Genomic DNA, 14,618 nt, shown 5'->3' on the forward strand with positions numbered 1-14,618 from the left:
TGGGACCCTCCTTAATGCTCACTCCCCACATGCTCAGCTCTCAGGACACGGACCTCGAGAGTCCAGACCTCTCCATTGTTCGCTCAAGTCCTTATTTGGGTCTACGTGGACCGAAGGCTTATTTGAAAACACCCTTCCTTCCTCCACAACAGAGGAGACAGACAGACAGACAGGAACCCGACAGCCCAGAACCAGGGGAGTGCGCCCACCAAAGACAGCCCTGTTCTGGGAAACAGGCTCCCCGCAGAATGAAGACGTTAGCCTGACTTAGGCCCCTGAACCCCTCCTGCCCTAGTACTGACTTGACGGGGACGGGGTAGAGACAGAATACGAATCTCTTCAGGGCTTTTCAACTCTTTTAAAAGCAGCAGCAGCCTTTCCTCAGGATAAAAGTCTTCCTGAGTCCCTAATATGAAGAGCAGGAGATAAAAATCAGAGTTGCTTGGGCAATGGAGATGGGGTTCCTGAGAGCACACTTTACAACCACCAGTCCATGTGTCTGGAGCAGCGGCAGAGAGAAGAAAGCCAGTGGCTGCGCACCCTAGAGCCCGGGGCACGATCCTCGCTCTGCACGGCCCCTCGGGATGCCTGGCCCCTTGGCCTCTGGGGAATCAGAGGGCAGGGCCGCTCCAAGGACCGAATGATGCGGGTGCCTGAAGCGCGAGGCACAGTGCAGGCGCTTGGAAACTGTCCTTAATGACCCCCAGCCCTTTGCACCTCCCAGCTCCCCCACTGCGCAGCCTCCTTGGAATGACGACAGCGAGATAGCTTTTAAGTTACATATTCGGTGATGAGGTCATTCCCTCCCCTGATTTTATTTTAAACCCCAAAAGCCCTGAGGCCTTTTGGAGCCGATTCAGATGTCCAAACAGACAGGTGTTTCCAGCCGGCTCAGAAGGCCCCGGCGCAGGTGGGCGGAGGGGAGCCCTGACCGCAGGTATTTTGGCCCAGGTACGGGCTTATGCGAGGGGCCTTCTGGCTCACTTCCTCTGTGAGAGGAGCTGCCGATTCTTGTCCATAAAAGGCCACGAGGCTTGCTCAGCCGCGATGTGACATCAGCCCCGACAGGAAGTACAGGAGGAAGGGAACGGGCCCGGTTCACCGACAGCGGCTGCCCGGGGCTGACTCACTAGAGCGCTCACTAAGATAACGCCCGCCGAGCTGCCGCGGGGCTGCTCTCTGGGGGCACCTGGAAGAGGGTCCTGCCCGCGGGACCTGTCTTCAGGTCAGCCGGGTTTCTCGAGAACTGACAGCCGTGCATACGGGCCAAGCAAAAACGAATGCAAGGGCAGCTACAGGTTGGACAACACACCTGCGTGGGGTGAGAGACGGCGCGACCCATGGCCAGCGGCCCTCAGACTGTCCACCACCAAGGGGGTTGTCTTGCGAAAACTGCACAGCAGACCCCTGTGGGACCCCTGCTCCGTGTCACCTGGGATGGGAGCCCCGGGCTGCTGGGGCAAACTCCGGGGCAGCATTTTGGTCCCAATGGGCCAAAATGCAAAGCACTTCGCCAGGTGTAAAACATGGAGAGACCTGTGGGTTTGAGCTCAGACCCTGGAGGCTGGGAAGGCTCTAGAGAGCATGCAGTCCAATCACCTGCATCTAGAGGTCAGGACACCAAGTCCCGAGAAACCCAATGACTTGGTCAAAGTCACGTAAGCTGGGCTAAGAACCCAGGCCTCCAGATGCCTGCCTAGTTCCCCACTTTGCTCCCACAGGGCAGGGCCCTCTGTGCCACGGGCAGCCCCGCCTCAGTGCTGCGCGGAACGGGCCATCCCCACTCACGATGTGTCACACCGGCCTCGCAAGCTGTCTGCCACTTTCTCCAAAGCCAGCCCAACTCACGAGCTTGGGTTACAAGTGCTTGGGAAGCAAACGGAGAGGTGAGGAAAAGCAGGTGCAAAATAATGCTTCCTGCTAGCAGAGGCTGCGGGTTGGTGCCACGCCTCAGCGGCCTCGTGTCGCGGAGCCCTGGCAGCCTGCCTGCCTGCCTGCCCCGCGGTCAGCCAGCGAGGAGGAAAGCCCGCCAGCGGCTCCCAAGCACACGGCGTGGGCACCAGCGACGTTCTTGCCAGGTACAAGGGTGGGCCCGGACCAAGCAGACGCTCAGTCAGCAGCTTCCAGGCCAGAAGCCAGCTGGCCCCAACCACTGCCTCCACCCACATGCTCCCCCGGGTAGGGTCGGGGTTTGAAACCCAGGTACAGGAGACAGAGATTGGGCAGCCCTCCCCAACCAGCGCCCCTGACAATTAGGAAGAAGCCCGAGGGACTGCTCTTTCATTCTGTTTGGGGGCAAACGAGGCCCCCGACAAGCCCTCTCTTGGCCAAAATGCACCCGGCGGCTCACACAGGTGGGCTCCCAGCGCACAGGCAAACCTGCCCAAACCACTGCTCGTTGTTTATCCACCTTCCTGCGGGCAGGGCCGGAAGCAAAAACTTCATGTGGGGTTGCTGCCGAGGATGAGCCTTCCAGGATGGAAGGAGATTCCAAAGCCACGTGTGAGTGTAGACGGCCCACTGCAAAGGCCACGAGGACACCGGGGGGACCTGAAAACCCCCAAGGCCAGTTCTGCCCTGCTCTGAAACAATCCCTCGGGGAAAAGAAAAGACAGGCAGGAGGAGGCCCTGGCTGTGTCTGGTACAGAGAGCACTAAGCCACAGGTCACAGCTCTGCAGAGGGCTGGGCTCTCGGGGGAGGACAGGAAGGAAGAACAAAGGGACACGAGCAGGAAATGAGATGGACACCGCCAGGCAAAGCTCAGGACAAACCTGGCTCCAAGTCGGAGCACAAACAGCTCTCCAAGGAGGACAGCAGGCTTTGCGAATGCCTCATTCCCAGGTTCGGTCAAACCTGGAGAACCAGGAACACAAATGCTAGGAGACGAACCACAGTGGCACGTGAAGATGCTCCCTGCAGAAGCCAGTGGCTCCGGTCGCCTTGAGAAGGGCGCTCAAATGAAATAAAAGATGGGCTGGTAACTGTTGGGCCAGATTTTGCTCCTGGAACAGGGCTTCTGTTCTTAGCTTTCAGCTTAGAGCTCTGCCCTATTTGCGTCTGCGGTCCAGCTCGTGTTGGAGAGACCAGGTCTTCGACAAGAGTAAGGAAGCCCAGCTGGAATGGCACCCCGAGCCCCAGTCAGCGCCGTTTGCCAGAAGAACGGAATTTATTACAAAGGTCGATACTGGGCCATTAGCCTTGGTCAAGACTAAAGGGATTTTACAGAAGCCACTTACATTATCCTGACTTTTAGGCCTGCAGACTCTCAGCTCTCTTTATCTCTTTAGTTTTAGGGAATTTACTTTGTTCTCCTCTGATAGCTTAATTCCAGAAATCAGACAGGGGAAGAAAGCAACCCGTTTCTCCAAATGCACCAATGTTCAGCCCTGACATACCAGGACATGCTCTCCTGGGGTCTCAGGGCCAGAACTTGGGAAAACAGGAAAAACGAGCTGCTAGGCAGTGTTCAGCAGGTAGTGAGAGAGGAACTAGGCCAGGGAAGTTAAAAGCAAAAAGCAGGGCTTCCCTGGCGGCGCAGTGGTTGAGAGTCCGCCTGCCGATGCAGGGGACACGGGTTCGTGCCCCGGTCCGGGAAGATCCCACATGCCGCGGAGCGGCTGGGCCCGTGAGCCATGGCCGCTGAGCCTGCGCGTCCGGAGCCTGTGCTCCGCAACGGGAGAGGCCACAGCAGTGAGAGGCCTGCGTACTGCAAAAAAAAAAAAAAGCAAAGAGCAGCTCAGCCATTAGAGACGATGCAGGTGAGTTTTTGTTGTTTGTTTGTTTGTTGGGGCGAGGGGGGTTACAGTAACAGAGACATGGGCCCAAGCTCTCGACCACCGCCACAGTTTCAGGTTCCGAGAGGTCACTTCTATCTCCTTTCCCACTTCAGCCGGCCCAGAGCAACACAGAGCCGCCCTGTTGGGTTGGATTAAAAACAAAACAAAAAAAACAAGCCGAAAGCTGAATCCTTGAAAAGGACCCATTAACCACAGATTCCTCTTCTAGAAAGACCGTTATATAGAAATGAGACTGACAGGCGTGACCACAATTAAGTAGCCTCATTCCGCGGGCCGACTTCCCTTCTGGGGGGGCCTGACCAATCAGCCTCCTTGTCCGGGCTCCTTGTCCGGGCTTCCCCCCCTTGGGGGCAGGGGGCCAAGGGCTGCCTGTCACGACGCCCCTCTGGTAGCCCACCAGCACATCAACAGAGGACGACTCCAGTGCCACGGAGGAACCGTCTCTCGCGTGCACAACATTCTCCTGAAGACCCCTGAGGCCACGTCGACCCCAAGGCCTCGTGCTGCCAGCTGAGGCCCATGGACCACATCAGACAAGCTAGAGGCTGCGTCTGCCACTGCACACCTGTGTATCACACGGGCACTACAGGGAATCAGCTACAACAAGCCACTTCCTGTACGTGCTGGTACCCAGAGCCTGGCCTCTGGAAGGATGCTCACCGAGGAGATTAAGAAGCCACCTGAGGAAGCACTTGGTCACCACTTTCATCACGCAAATGGGAGCGTGGATGGACAGGATATGCCGTGTGCAGGTCTTGCGGAAGGCAGGGACTGTTTAGTCAAGACACTGCATCTCCAGGTCCCACTGCTACCTTCTAATGGGCACCTGTCACAGGCCAGGAACCGTACGCACGGCCCCTTGTTTGATCCTGACAGTAAACCTGCCAAGTACGTTTATCCGGCCAAGAGGCAGATGAGACAATGAAGGCCCAAAGTGGACCCCAGTCGGTCAGGACGTGACGCAGCCGGACGCTGACCAGTTTGAACCCCACGCTCTCTTTTCTGCACACTTCTTGGTCACAAGGCAAGCTTCTCCCTCAAGCTAAGGCCGAGAGAGACCTGGCAGACGCCTTCTGCTGACCTACTCCAGAAGCGCTGTGTCATTTGTCAAGGCGGCCCCCGAGATAGGTGGGCCCCCAGGTGCTGGACCCTCACGCTCCTGCTGCAGTGTACCTGCCTGCCTCCCAGGCCGCCCCCGCCCCCAGCAGGCCCCAGAGGGGCTGCGTCCAGCATGGCCGGCCGGCAGGGGTAACCGTGTGGCAGGGGTGACAGAGCGCAGCCCTCGGGGTGAGCTGCTGCCTCCAGGCCTCCCTCAGACAGCGGGGCCTTTGTGTGCCGCCGGCTGGCAGGGCTCCCTGGCAGGGCCTTAGCCTCCTGGCCGGCACATTCCTGCTTAAGTGGAATCATCACATCCGCGGCCTCCTCGGCGGCCTGTCCCGGTGAGTCTGCTCAAAGGCATGGTTTACTGGACCCTCGAAGCACTTCCTAGCACCTCCCCAACATGGAGCTTTTCCTCAGAAAGACCTTGGAGGGCAGACAGCTTCACGGGGGCAACAGGTGGCAGGGCCGGGAGAACGACGAGAGAGGGGCAGGAGGGCCCCTCCGGCCCTAACCAGCCAGCAGGACGGGAGCATCCCTCCAAACACCAGCCAGGGGGAAGGAGGACCCACGGCGCCCTGGAGGATGGGCACCAGGGCGGGAGTCGGGGGACCGGGTTTCTGGGGCTGGCTCTCTGTGGGCCTTTGGGCAAAGTTAGTTAATGTTTCTGGGCCTGTCCCTTTACCTGTGATGCAGGAGGATCGTCCTCAGACGTGAAGAGAACGCTCAAATTCTGCCCTTCCTTGTTTACCCGAAAAGGTTAGTCAAGCACCAAGAGGCACGTGGACACTCACCGGGCCCTTGGTGACCAACCACTCCTGGGGCAGCTTCCGCTGAGAAGCAGAGGTGGGATTAGTGCAGAGCGAAGGGTTAAATAGTTCTTGGATTAGTTTAGGTCGGGAATGAGAGCAAACCCTGCTGCCACTCCCCCAGAAATGCTGGGAGCTCATTAAAATACCATAAAGTCACCGAAAGTGAACCAAACCTGGCATTCTAACTAATTAACAAAGAAGAGGGTCTTTTTCTTCTATTCCTGGGGAGATAACTGAGCTCAAATTCTTCAACTGGCCGGTTCTCCTGTGAGAACACACACACTCTTTCCCACGGAGGGTGGAAGTCAGAAGCGCCCTTTCCCCACCCAGCCGTGTGTCTGACAGACCACGTGCTGCTTCTCCCGAATTCCCCGGGCAGCCCTGGGTACCCTGTCCCCGCAGGGCAGACGATGCTGCTTCTCCCAAATTCCCCGGGCAGCCCTGGGTACCCTGTCCCCGCAGGGCAGACGTCTGCCTCCCGCTCTCTCATTTTCCCGGCCTTCCGCGCTTTACAGAATCCTAAGGAACGGTTCAACCACAAGGTAGGAAGACCCAGTAATGCCCAGGACAACAAATTAACCGAACGGGAAAGCCAGGGTTGGGAGGGTGAACCTACCAGGTCACCGCAACTTTAATTAAACCCAAGGCTGAGGATTAAAACAAACAAGACTGGGCCGGGCACGTCTGGGCTGTGCTGCAACCATTTACTGACATATACCTGCCAGTCTTTCCACAGGAGCCGACCTCCAGGGTGCCATTCCGACCACCCTAGGCCTCGGCGGCCACACCTTCCTCTGAATTCCCAAGACAGCCGACACCTGCCGCAGTCACACTGGCACCAGGTGGAGGTGGCAACTCGTCCTGTTAGACAGCTTTGGCCACAGATCCCTGTGTACAAACATGTCTGTCTCGCCACCTGGATTGCCGTCGCCTCCAGTGCCAGAGCAATGTACTCAACCTCTCAGTATTCAGGCACTTTCCAATCTCCTACCTCCGTGGCCTAATCCAGGCTACCATATGCTGCCATGCCCCAACCTGTGCCCACGGCAGACAGCACTAATCTATCTCAGCATTCCTTGGCACTGAGTCTCAGATCCTTTGTCAGCACAGGGTTAGGCAAGGCACTACTGACAGGAGCTGACACTTAGAATAAAACCAATCTGCAATGCTTAGTCCAGTGGTTCTGCAGTGGGGACAATTTTGCCCCCCAGGGAACATTTGGTAACAATGTCTAGGGGCCTTTTTGGTTGTCACAACTGCAGAGGGAGGGTGCTGCTGGCATCGAGTGCGTAGAGGCCCGGATGCTGTGAAGCATCCCATAATGCTCGGGACAAACTGCCCCCCCCCCAAAAAAAAAAAAACAGAGAATAGATGTCCAGGCCCAAACCGTCAGTGGTGCCAAGTTTGAGAAACCCTGGCTTCGTCCGACAAACAGGTAAAGTAACCATATAATTCATCATCTAAACGGGAGCGCTTCTGAAAGGGAGAGAGGGCAGTGTTAGTACTAACTGCAAGACGGCAGGCATAAATCAGGACTTACAGGCAAACCAGCGCATTTAAGAGATGAAAGACGGAGGGAGGTCCCTAGGAGAAGTCAAAGAGCTCATCTCATAAACGTCTCCAGACAAAGTCACCAACTCCCCTATTTGGCAGAATAAATGCTAGTATGTCATAAGCCACAGCCAGCTCAGGGAGGAAATCTTTTTCTAGTTCCTGTTTAAAGAAAAAGCAGAAAAGGAACTGTCTGGCTGTGGCTTTTAGGATGGAAGTGTCAGAGAACAGACCTGTGTTCCCCTAAGCCAGAGGGGCAGCATGTGCTAATAAGTAAGACACGCTCTCCAAAAGAGAGGCACTGATTCTAATAGCCTGCAGACCCCAAGGCTCCACTGTCCATACCTGACTCAGGGCAGGCACCAAAGGCTCCGCTCGAGACCTTCCTTTACTTTACTGGTGAACCATCTTGTCCTAACAGGGGCAACTTCTGTTAATTAACTTCCTCCCTGTCCCAAGAACAAGAAATCTGTTGCTGATTGCTTTGCGGGTCAACTGTGTGCGACAAGAGGGAACTTGGAAACGTCCTCGGTCAACATGGGGGCTGAAGAGCTGCACCGGGTCTAACATGAAGCAGAAACGGGCAAAAACTTCTCAGACTGAGGTTTAGAAAGTACACGGACCCAGCACCCACACAGATAATTTTAAAAAAGCAACAAGACCTTAGGTTTCCTGTGCCTACAGATGTCCAAAAGATGAAAACACCCACCCATTCACCCTCATAACTTGGGGTGGCTCCTCAGTTCCCATCAAGGCCATTGCATTATGGCCAAGACTTCCTGATCAACACACAGGAAAGCTCCAGTCCTCTGCAAGCTCCTTTTTTTTTTTTTTCCACAATTATATCCAACCTATAGCGCTGACTTTTGCCCCTCAAAATTCTTTGTGATTGTTGAACACACAATAATTGGGCGAAATCTCTTTGGGAAGAAGTCCCACAGATTGTCAGAAAAAAGGCTGGCAGTTCAGTTCCAGAGACTCCGACTCCTGGCACCATGCTGTACATCACCACATTATTCTTATCATAATGGCTTGGGAAGAAGTGAAAAATCCCACTTGCTAGAAAACCTTTCAGGTCTGGGATCCAAGTGTGGGAACATGCCCTAACTCAGTCGTGCGGAGCTCAAGAATACTCCAGGGTGCACTTCCTGCATGAGGCCAATTATGAGAGCAAGGAGAACACTGACTCATAACCTCTAGAGACAGACTCAGGCTCTTCCGGAATCCCACAGAATGTTCTCCTACCAGACTGTTCTAGTTAGCACTCTGAAACAGACATCCTACTTTAAAACGAAAGGGCTGACTTCTTCAACGAATTTTGATAGACGTGAACATGAGGCAAAGGGTAGGCCAAACGTGTACAACCTACGTAATTCACCAAGCTTGGCAAGGAAACACCTTCCACAGCACTGTGTGGATGGTACAAGACGGACCCACATGTTGCCATTTTAAACCACTAAACCAGGGACAAAGTTGTTAATACGATAAGACTCATCACCACCACAGCCTAGATTGACTACAAAGTTTAAAGGAAAAAAAAAAAAAGGATGCCCATGTAATAGGACGTGAAAAACCACTATCCATACAAGATATGAGAACATAGCCCTGTGCTAGGGAGTTGACTAAGCTCTGAGAATATAAAGGCAACCTGGGCCCAGTCCACACCTAAGTCAAAGTATTACTAGGGCTAGCCCAGACCTCCTCCCAGGCTGGCAGTAATGCTTCCGTCGTGCCTTTAACAAAAGACTGGAGACTTGCCAGCTATTGCAGGGCAGATGGAACAGGCGTGGCGGCTTCAGGCAGAGAGGCCTACTGGAGAAATGTAAGGAGTTCCATGTAGCCAGCAAGTTGGAGAGGTAGGCAGCAGGCCAATTACAAAGGGCACCGTATGCTGCTGGAGGGTTTAAGGGTTATCTCTGGGGCAATTGAGGAGACTTTTCAAGAGTTCAAATCAGGGGTTTGGTCAGATTTGCATTCCAGAAAGACGACTCTCTGATAGAAGCACAGAGAGAGGGCTCTATTAAGAGCAAAGGTTAAGAGGCACAGCAATAGTACAGGCAAAAAATTGTAGAGGCCTGAACTAAGGCCAGGGCCACAGAGACAAGAGGGGGAAGGAGGTCAGAAATGTTAAAAGAGATAAAATCTATAGAGAGCGCTGACTGGCTTGGAAAAAGGGGTGAGAGAGAAAGGGGACAGTGTAAGGTGAGCCAGGTTCCAGGCTTAGGTGACTGGGTGGATGGAGAAATGGCAGCTGGGAGCAAGTGGCTGGCAGCAATCAGCTAACAGAGCCGGCCCTCAGCTGGAAAGTGATGGCGAAACCACTCGAGTGGATGGGCCATGGTCCAGAGGACGAGACCTCGAGAAGCACCAGGTGTAATGGGGGAGAAGCATGCAGATGGGCAAGGCAGAGATTAGGGGAACCAGAGAGTCACAGGAAGGAAGCGCTTTCAAAAGGAAGTGGGTAAGACTGTCCAATCCTGGGAGAGGTTAAGTAAGATAAGAGCTCAGAGCTCCACAGAAGGGAGGGTGGCCTTTGTCACACAGAATGGGGGGCATGACGTGCAGGGCAAGGAGCGTGGCTGAGAAGTGGTGAACAGAGGTGGTAAGCACGGATACTTCCTCTAAAAAGCTCCACTATGACGGGGGAGAGAGAGCAGAGACAACCTACAGTAGGGCACAGAATCCAGGAGAGACTTTGTGTGTTTTTTTTTTTTAAAGATGTGACAACTCAAGCATGTTTCCAAACTGTGTAGAAGAGAAGAGGTGAAAAGAATGAAGGAAAGGAAGTAACTGGTGGAAAAGGGGGCCTGGAAGTCAGAGGACTGGCACAGGAGCTCCTGACAAGAATGAGAAATTGGGAAAATAATTAGGAAATGCATTTTTTAAAGCTTCTTGAACATTCTATCAACAAACAAACATCTCCTTTGATAGCCGCTGGTCTTGACTCTCACGCAATGGCTTACAGACCTCCACAATGCACGGCCCCCTCACCAGTGCCATCAACACCAATGCAGCCACAAGATCACCGTGAAGGAGCACCTGCAAAGATGCCAACAAGGCTAGAGGTAAAGACTCAGCCCTGGGAAGGCCACGGCGCTCACCTTGCATCATACTCCTGTAGGCGGTGTCTGTGATGGCGTAGATGTGGGGAGGCATCTCATGCCTCTTCTTGCCCTTATACATTTCCACGATCTCTTCGGAGTAGATGGGCAGGTTCTTATAAGGGTTGATGACCACACAGAACAGGCCTGAGTAGGTCTGAAAGAAAAGAGCGGCAAATAGGAATGGGTTAGCAAGTCTGATTCTCAACGTCGTGAACACTTTGTGGCAAAATGCCTGCTGCCCCTAAGGACCCCGAGTCAGCCTGATGTGAAAGCCCCCCCTGGAGCCCCCGGTTCTCCGGGCCCCACTCCGGCAGACCTGCCGAGGCGCTCGGGCACCAGCACCATCTCTGCTCTTTCAGTTGAGGGGAGCCTCCCTCGACTGCAAGACTGCTGCCAGCCGTGCACGCTGACAAGCGTGTGCAGCGGGCGAGATCTGGGGCAAGCTTCGTGGACAGTAGGAGTCCAGTTACGAAGCTCAGATCCAAGGACGATAAAGATGTGTTTGGCATCGTGAGAGATGCACAAAGGGAAAAGGATTCGGCTGCAGCAAGCAAACGGTGTGGAAATACAAATTATTCTACCCTTAAGGATCCACTGAGATATTCAAGCCTAAACTTTCCCAGCACTGGGAAAGACTCATGGCACTCCTCAACCATCTAGGATGCTTTGTGGGATGACAGATCGCTGACAGATACCTCTCTCCCTGGAACCTTCCAGAGACACTCACATGAAAATCTCTAAAAAACTTAAAGACCGGGGGGGCTTCCCTGGTGGTGCAGTGGTTAAGAATCCACCTGCCAGTGCAGGGGACACGGGTTCGAGCCCTGGTCCGGGAAGATCCCACATGCCGCAGAGCAACTAAGCCCGTGCGCCACAACTACTGAGCCTGTGCTCTAGAGCCCGCGAGCCGTAACTACTGAAGCCCGTGCACCTAGAGCCCGTGCTCCGCAACAAGAGAAGCCACTTCAATGAGAAGCCTGCACACTGCAACGAAGAGTAGCCCCCGCTCACCGCAGCTAGAGAAAGTCCGTGCGCGGAAACAAAGACCCAACGCAGCCAAAAATAAAAGAAGATAAAATAAAAATAAATTAATTTTTAAAAAAACCAAAAAACAAACTTAAAGACCACCTTCATGTCCCCTGTGAGCCTTCTCCAAGACTCAGGTCTCCTCTTGAAGGGGAACCCAATTCGTCAACACTCCTCGTGAGGCTCCCGAGAATATACCCGATACCCCAAGTCTGAGATGACCAGGTTAAAATCAGACCCCCCCCCAAAAAAAAAAATCAGACCCCAGAGTCAAACCTCAGCAAGGGCAAGTTTCTTAACCTCCCTCTCCCTCCATTTCTCAATCTGTAAAATGGGCACACGCAGACTAGTTGATCCTCACTGAGTGGTTATGCGGATCACAGCACCCAGCACAGCCGTGGAGAGAGGCTCAGAGTAGGTCAAGAAAGCAGTTTCCGGTGGCAACGGTCTAGGCAGATCTGCCTTTCTTCAGTGTCCTCTTTTTCTAATAATTTTCCCGCTATTTTTTTTTTCAAGATCCTTCTCCCCGACAAGAAAAAAAAGACAGACTCTTAATAGCTGGACGAGACCCCCTGAGACCACCCAGGTGACGGGTGCTCATTGTGGGGGGACAGCTTTCTTTAGGTAGCTGGAGCAACCCAAGCACCTTCTCCCTAGGGAAACAGGCCACAGGCCCAGAAGCCAGGCGAAGCAAGGCCCATAAGCTGTGACTCACACCTGCAGCCCCGACTGTTGAGTGATGGCTGAAGGCCACGAGGCAGTTCCTGGCAGAGCTGGGAGCAGACCTAGGTTCCACAATCCCCCCAGTGCAGACCTCCTTGGTCATGGAAGCTGGTTCTCCAAACTCCTCACATCTTTTTGTTTCCCTTGCTACAGGTGGCCTCGACCCTCACTGTCCACAGTGTTGCCCCCCGATCCAACAGCAGGCAACATCTGAGGGGCTGGGTGTGTGTCAGTCCAGTTCCTTCCACCCTGCCCACTCCAATCTCGCCAAAACTGAGGGTGGATCTTGTGGCTGAATCCAAAGACAGGGTCCACACAGGAACCAGTCGGGAGCACAGAGGCCCTTCCCAGCACTGGCCAGGGGCTACAGGTCTTGGACTTTTCAAGCAGAAGTCAGGCTGAAAGCAGAACTCGGGAAGGACCCACCAACCACGCACCGGCCCCCGTGCAAAAGAGCAGATGACCTTGGAAATGAACAAGGGTGCCTGACTGCCTCTTCTGCGTGGAGGAGGGGACGCAGGGCCCTGAGTTTCCTTCTTCCTGGGATAATCAGTCAATTGTTCTCCCTCCAACTACTCTCTTCAGGAGGTACCAGGAAAGCTCTGAAGCGAAGAAGTCTGCACGAGGTGTTGGCAACCTGCAGCTCGGGTATTATGGGAAGACGGGAGCACGGCGGGAAACCTCTGGTTTTCCCTCCATGACTGTCGGGTGGGGCTGAGACAGCAGGCCAGGGAGCAGCGAGGTCATCCCAGGAGCTCAGAAACAAGTGAGCTTTGTTCCTGGGGTTTGAGAAAACCCCCACTCTAGGAACTCCAGCCCGACGAAGCCAAGGACAACGTGGCCACACGTTTAGGGCGTGCCACGGGGCCAGATGTTTGGAAACAGCTGGTGGTGACGGCAGAAGGGGCCTGGGTTTTACTAGGACAAGCCTTTCTGACAGCTGGGTGGGCAGATGGTCCCATGGGGGGGTTCAAGAGGACCTCAAAGTTCTCTGGGCTAATCCCATCAAATCAGTGGATGATGAAACTAAGCCCCGAGGAATGAGCACTGCAGCTCAGGTGGGAGGAAGGGGCTGGCTGTACTGTGAGCTCATCCTGCTGGAGGCCCGTGGAGGCGCAGACACCGAACAAGTGGCTCTGCTCCCACACGGCCACACCAGGGAGCTGCTCCATTCACGGGCCACAGAAGCTCTTTGTGCCCGACTGCCCCCTGCCCCCGGGCCTCCCCCCACCAAAGAAACAGACAGAGCAGCTGTGGCGCAGAATTAGCCACGCTCCCCACAACGCCAGGCAGACACACCGCACAAAGGCTCCCGGGGTCGCAATTTGGAACAGCGTGTGCAGAGAGAGGGCCTGTGAATGAGGCAGCGCCCCCTGCCCAGGCAGCCCCATCGAGCGGCTCTGATCTCCCCGCAGCTCTGCACCTGCTGGGGGTCTCCATTAGGGCAACTGCACAGACAATCGACTTCCTTTTGGTGAGGATGCCAAGGAGGAGGCTGGACTGAAGCAGGAGGATCTGCGCACGGGAGATGCCAGCAAAGAAGCAAAAACGGGAGTTAAGGCCTAACGCCTCCAGCTGAGGAGCTCTGGAGAAAAGGCTCTGGTCCTGCCCACGAGTTGTAGGCGCAGGTCCATGCCTGCCTAGAGTAAAACCCACGCTCTGAGAGATGAAGCAACTAACGTCAAATGCACTTTCCTAATATTTCTGTTTGCAGCCAGCTGATAGGCAAGTGCAGGCCACCGACTTGTTTCACACTCAGCAATGCTCTAACAGGACCGCTGAACAGCGACACCCATAAAAGGCCGAGCAGAGGGTCGGAATTACCTTCACCTACGACAAAAGGGAGCAGCTACAGAGCCGAGGCTCTCCGCGAGCCCAGGGCTGGCTGGTGCTTTACAATGCTTTCACGACTCCTCATAGATGAGGAAGTGAGGCCCCACGTAGCCATGTCAAATGGTCAGGAAGGGCCAAGACTGGAACCAGATCCTGGAGGCTCCAATTCCCATGACCTGAATCACTCTGCTTTGCTGAGCAGGACCCATTTCTTAGAGCCAGCGGAGTGGTTCTAACGTAAGCAGTTGAGGATGCCAAGGGGAGAGTCCCCCTCCCAGACAACAGCACTTAGCTCCCATCTCCCCTCCACAGACAAGCAATGCTTCCTTTAAGGCTGTTTGTTTTTCTGCAGGTCACTAATGCTGAATTTAAGTGGTTAATACCCCGAGGGACAGGGGCTTTTAATTTGGTCCATACAATATTTTCATCAAGAAAGACAGAGATACTGAAACCCGAGTTCCAGTCTCAGGCCTGCCAGTACCTGGCCGTGTGACTCTGCATAAGTCCCTTGCCCTCTCTGGGCCTCAATCCTTCCTACCTGCCATATCAGAAGCCTGGGAGAAGCTGGTCTATAAAGGAGGACTTTTCCACGTAACACCAGTCAGTGTATCTCCTTCTCGTTAGGTCCTCCCTCCCGCCTACAGCCCCACTCACTTATGTAAATAAGCCCTGG

The 14,618-nt window shown here is 54.5% G+C and overlaps 1 protein-coding gene across 1 annotated transcript in view; it reads right to left on the minus strand.

Annotated features, from left to right (window-relative positions):
- Positions 1 to 14,618, minus strand: part of MYH9 (myosin heavy chain 9) — a 93,208-nt gene that overhangs the window by 44,593 nt on the left and 33,997 nt on the right. The window contains exon 3 of the mRNA XM_082666068.1: positions 10,361 to 10,517. Within this exon, the coding sequence (XP_082522194.1) occupies positions 10,361 to 10,517 (157 nt within the window). The remainder of the gene's footprint in view (positions 1 to 10,360; positions 10,518 to 14,618) is intronic.

Source organism: Grampus griseus (assembly GCF_964374135.1).
Source record: "Grampus griseus genome assembly, chromosome: 11".
Lineage (NCBI taxonomy): Eukaryota > Metazoa > Chordata > Mammalia > Artiodactyla > Delphinidae > Grampus > Grampus griseus.